The following is a 5,183-nucleotide window of genomic DNA, read 5'->3' as shown; positions in this document are numbered from 1 at the left end:
AATATTGAGCTGACAAACAAACGTAAAGATGCAAGTCTTACTTGATTTGTAAACTATTCCATTGGAGTGACGAACGGGTTCAGTTATTGTATGATTTCTTAATTGATTTTGTGACAGAAGTACTAAAATTTAACATCACTATGTATATACCATTTTGTTATCTGAGTGGGGCAAAAAAAACAACACAAAAGTCGGGCAAGGTTTTATTTTTGTAAAAATCATTATTTTGTAAGTAATTTAAGTGTATTGTAAAGAATTTAAGTGTAGGGCTCTCTCGTCCTAGTGAGTAACCTTTACTTTAAATGTTACTTGTAAAAAAATATTTGCGTCGTAAAATGATGAAACTTCACGACTATCTGACGCGTAAAAAAATAAAATAGTTTTTTTTTATTTTGATACCGTTAACTTCTTACATAAAACTTTGTCATACAATGATTTCCGAAAATAATAATTTCGTTTACAACCGACTAAAGGAAATTTATTTGCATCCTTTTTCATTTCGCTGTAACTGGCGACTTCTAATGGTGTCTTTTCTTCTATTTTAAACTTTGAATGATAAAGAATGAAAACAAAATCTAAAAATCTTCTGAACATATTAAGTGCAGTCCTTGAAATATGAAAAACAAGATCAACAAGGAAAGGCGGCGTTCAATGAACGCAACCCTTGAGTCATATTACAATTTTCATACATCATATATTTCATAATATACATGTACATACAGACTTCATTTAATTAGAAAGAAGACATTTCAATACACTGCTTAAGCCATCAGTAACAAAAATAAACTACAAATAAACATAAATATAATGAATAATAGAATAATAAAAAATAAGGTTTGATAAAAATACTACAAGTGACAAAACAAACAAACTAGTACAGGCTCAGTGTTACCACTATATGTGTTTGTATTTTGTAATTATACTTAATTAGTGGTATTTTAATTGTTTTTTTACTACTTCCGCAGATAAATATCACCTAGTAGGTTTGTCAAACTACAAATATAATGGTTTGACCTTGGAAATAGAATTCAAAATGTACATGAAATAAGCATTTATTCGAGAGCAACTGAAAAGCAAATTAATTTAAAAGGATGAGTTTACAATTTATTTAAGAAAACTACTACGGTACGTGAAAGCTTGCATATAACATCATTCTTTTTAACGAAAAATAAAGAAAATAATTAAATAAAAAATTTAGTTTATGAGGAATTTTTACACAGGTTATGTAAATACTTTGTTATAATATTACAGCTTTTCTCCTGATGGAACATCTGATGTAACGTTACAACCATTTTATTTTAATATGACATTACTTTAAGTTCAATATCAGATTTTCCACTGAGATCATCTCTTGAAGTTAGATTTCCAGATATGCCTAAAGGTCCAGATGATACACCGTTTGAATGTGTATTATAATGTATGCCATTGTTTTGCTCTACTTGAGGATGAGATAGTCTGCTATTCAGAGCATCAGCTATCCATTTCTTTGCAAAACTTATTTTCTTTGATATCAATTTTCTTTTCATGCATACAAAGAAAGTAGTTGCTATAATTGCAATAATAAATAGCCATTTGAAAATAAAGCCTGCAGATCCAGACTGTTTTTGTGATGATTCATTACTGGGAACGTCGCCAGTAGTAACATCATTGCCCAGCAGAGATTGGTGAAAAACTGCAAGAAAGAAAAAAGAAAAATTATAAATTGTCAAAATTATATCAAGAAAGATATCATTTTATTCTCCTGCAAATGTTTGAATGTTTTGTTTGGTTTTACAGCGCACCAACACAATTAAGGTCATATTGCGCCGGAACAGGAAATATCAATATGGCTAACACCAAATGTTAAAAACTTAAAGCAACATCAGGGTATTTTTAAAGCAAACCACCTCACCTGCTGGAGCTAAGAGATGCATTGTCTCTATGGCCATAACACCCTGTTAACGTGTTCAAACATTATTGAAGCTATTTGGATGTCACATGCCGCTTTTCGCGTAATGGTACGTAGGTGTGACATTTTAAAGTATAATAACATCGTTGTATGAATTTGACAATGGCTTTTTTCAAAACTCTATATTAGATTCCTTTTCTATCTTTTAAATGTTTAGTCCTGCTTAAGTTGATGCTAGGAACATGAAAAGTAGAATGCATTTAACACTGCCATCCATGAACAGGCTAAATCAAACTGATCTTACAATAATTTCATTTTTGCGATTTTGTTTTACGGTTTTGAATTTACGGCTTCTGATATATCAATTTGATTGAAAATGAGCTGAAATTTATATTTGATTATCATTTAAATGAATAAATGGGTGTTTTATTTATCAAATTCATTTAACGAAAACTGTATTTTATATGCACGTCATTCAACCTTTACTGTTTCAGTTACATTAACAATAAGTCTTTGAAATTGGTTAGTGCGGATACTAAAAGTAAATTAGAATAAAACATAAAATAAACTCACATGGGCATGCATTGACGCAATACTTTGTTTGTCTCTTGTAGGTATTTGTACATATGTACGTGCATGCATTACATCTGTTCCTTTCACTTGACCAGTACATGTCAGTATCACAGACAAATAGGGAATCTAATTATGATACCATGTAAAGTATTAGATATTAGGTGTCCTATATATTTATCAGTTATCTTTGACAGAAAAGATTAAAAAAACACAAAAATGCACAAAAGAAAAAAACACACAAGTGAAAAGTGTCAACAAACTTAAAAATCTGGAAACAAACCCAATAGCTTTATTTGAATATCATTGCTTTAACAGATTTTAAAATACGAAAGAAACGTGAAGAAAATGTCATCAAAACTTAAATCTTTATGTTATATATAAAGGCTTTATTTGAATATCATTGATATAAATTATAATGATTGCGCTTGTTCAACAAAGAGAATCATTTAAGCTAATAATTTTTACTTTTATGGTGATGTTGATATAATAGTCACCTTGACAGGACCTGGCCAGTATAATATTCTTTGTTTTCTCTATTTCATCTTCGTTTCTACTATCCCATGAAACAAAATGTTGTGTATTGCTTGCAAGTTTTACCCATGATTATGCTTTACTTGTATTTACCTCTGCAAAGATAACAAACGTTTTCAGTTTCTTGAGCTCTTCAAAATCATTTTCTTTATCGTGTATTTCAGTTTTGCCATCTACTAGCAGATATACAATTTGTGCGTCAGTTGAATTACTTCTATGGTAGTTTGAGATTGACATTCGTATTTTGTCTGTATAACAGGATGCATGATTCGAAGTGTTTCCAGACAATTGTAAAATTTTGTCTCTCCAATTAGTATTGCCGTTTCGTTTCCTAAAAGGCAGTGTTATATCATCTTTAGCGCCAATTGTTACCATAGATACACATGTGTTTTCAGGGAAGTCACTTATTAACATTACCAACAATCTCATCTGTTGAAAAAATGAAGTATCTTCTCCACTACCCATGAACCACATGATATGAGCGCTATACGGGTTACATGTTGATTCATCATCGTCCACCTTAGTACCTGACAGTCAAAAACGTTAATGTTTATTGTTTAGGATATATTTTATATGTAATTTACCTGTTAGAATCAAATTCAATAATGAGTTGAATAAAATTTGTGTTAAAAGATGTATCATTAGTAATAACTCTTTCATGCTTTGAAAACATATGTACGACGTGACTTTCGTTAATAATTGATACTTTAACCAAGGTTCACATAGTTCATTTCAGACTTTTTTCAAATTATTCTGCCTTTTTTAGTGAGAATAACGAGGTTTAAAGTTTTCATATTGAATTCTTCCCTTTCAATTTCTGAGATCTGTTTTTAGATAAATGAAAACCCAGTGTGCTATATATAGGTTAAATAGCCAATCTTGTTATATAAAAACAGCGGGTATTGATTCTTTTTGTATGCTTTACTTAGCGCCGAGGAATTCGGCTATCGTATTTAACTACTGTCAAGGCGTGTTTTATTGCATTGTATACGTGTAAATGAAATATTGAGATGAAATTAAATGCGTATTTTATTTTCAACATTTTCACGAGATTTATTTTTCATTGCAGTGAAACATATTTTCCGTCTTTTCACTCGTGTCTTGCCTAACAATTTTCTTCTAAATTCCGTCAATGCACAATTTTTTTTTTTTTTTTTTTTTTTTTTTTGGGGGGGGGGGTCTTTCAAATTGTAAAGTATAAAAAGAGAAAAATGTATATTATAAACAGAAATTTCAAGTTATTTTTCTAAAAATACAGGATTTATCTTCATCTTGTGGTATGAAAATTAGAATATTTCACTCGTGGCTACCACCTATCATGATTTCTTTTTTCATTTTTCATACAACTCAATGAAATTAAATCCTATTTTCATAAATCAAACTTGAATATTTATCTTTTAAATCGACAAGTGGAATAAATATACCTGAACTTGTATTCACGTGTCCTAATGTAATTAAAGTCACAACTGCTGTATGAACCAACACAGTGAACTTCATTTTTTCTAATAACTTATATATCTATATCGGAATAATATTTATCCGTACTGGCATTCAAGTATTTCCCATACAAAATCGATATTGAAATTATTGATTACGTAACAATATCGATTTCATTTAACGTGTATGCAAAACACTTGAATGAAAGAATGGTATATAATGGCATGTTTTCATTTTTGATTTGACCTTGAAAAGGGTATGATACTGAAACATGTTTATCTTAAAGATCTAAAGGGACAATGATTAATTTTTGCCGACTTTGAAGATTTGTTTCAACCTTTTTAAAAAAATAGTGCCTAAGTGAAATTTATTTATTTTTGTTACAAAAAAAAATAATCATTAAATATTTTAGAGCTAAAAGTTTATAAAAAAAATGTTATTGTCTTGTTTGGATCGGAAATCAAATTCCTCCATTTGATCAAAATTATACAGAAGTCTTTTCTGAACAAAATTAGATAATGGTTCTATAGTTAACGGTTTTGTTGAAGGCACCAATCCAAAAATGGGAGCGGATACAAAGGGCGGTGAAAAGAGGAAAGAGACATGAAATAAGGAAAATGATAAGAACTAAAAGGAATTAAATGGACAAGGTTTTGGTATAAAGAAAAGACGGGGACACACAATAGGACATAAGGGGAAAAAGAAAGGAAATACTTATTGCTAACGGCAATTTAACAAGATATGGCATAAAATA

General features: G+C 29.8%; 1 protein-coding gene across 1 annotated transcript; it reads right to left on the bottom strand.

Moving 5' to 3' along the window:
• Positions 1–1,199: 1,199 nt before the first annotated feature.
• LOC132722281 (uncharacterized) lies at positions 1,200–2,583 on the bottom strand. Its single transcript, XM_060706753.1, has 2 exons — positions 2,462–2,583; positions 1,200–1,672 (listed from the first exon to the last, which is right to left on the bottom strand). Exons 1-2 carry the CDS (start codon positions 2,559–2,561, stop codon positions 1,299–1,301), a joined length of 474 nt encoding a protein of 157 aa, XP_060562736.1. The 5' UTR covers positions 2,562–2,583; the 3' UTR covers positions 1,200–1,298.
• Positions 2,584–5,183: the final 2,600 nt, after the last annotated feature.

This window comes from Ruditapes philippinarum, unplaced genomic scaffold, assembly GCF_026571515.1.
Source record: "Ruditapes philippinarum isolate M1 unplaced genomic scaffold, ASM2657151v2 ctg7308_1_1_1_1, whole genome shotgun sequence".
Taxonomy (NCBI): Eukaryota; Metazoa; Mollusca; class Bivalvia; order Venerida; family Veneridae; genus Ruditapes; species Ruditapes philippinarum.
The sequence above is the reverse complement of the archived record's forward strand: the minus strand, read 5'-3'. Positions and strand labels throughout refer to the sequence as shown.

What these genes read in the sequence shown, in the direction of transcription:
- LOC132722281 (XM_060706753.1), bottom strand. Translation starts at nt 2,561, where the DNA reads ATGTACTGGTCAAGTGAAAGGAACAGATGTAATGCATGCACGTACATA. An exon ending in TTGCGTCAATGCATGCCCAT is followed by an intron (nt 1,673 to 2,461) that starts GTGAGTTTATTT and finishes TCTTTCTTGCAG; the next exon opens with TTTTTCACCAATCTCTGCTG.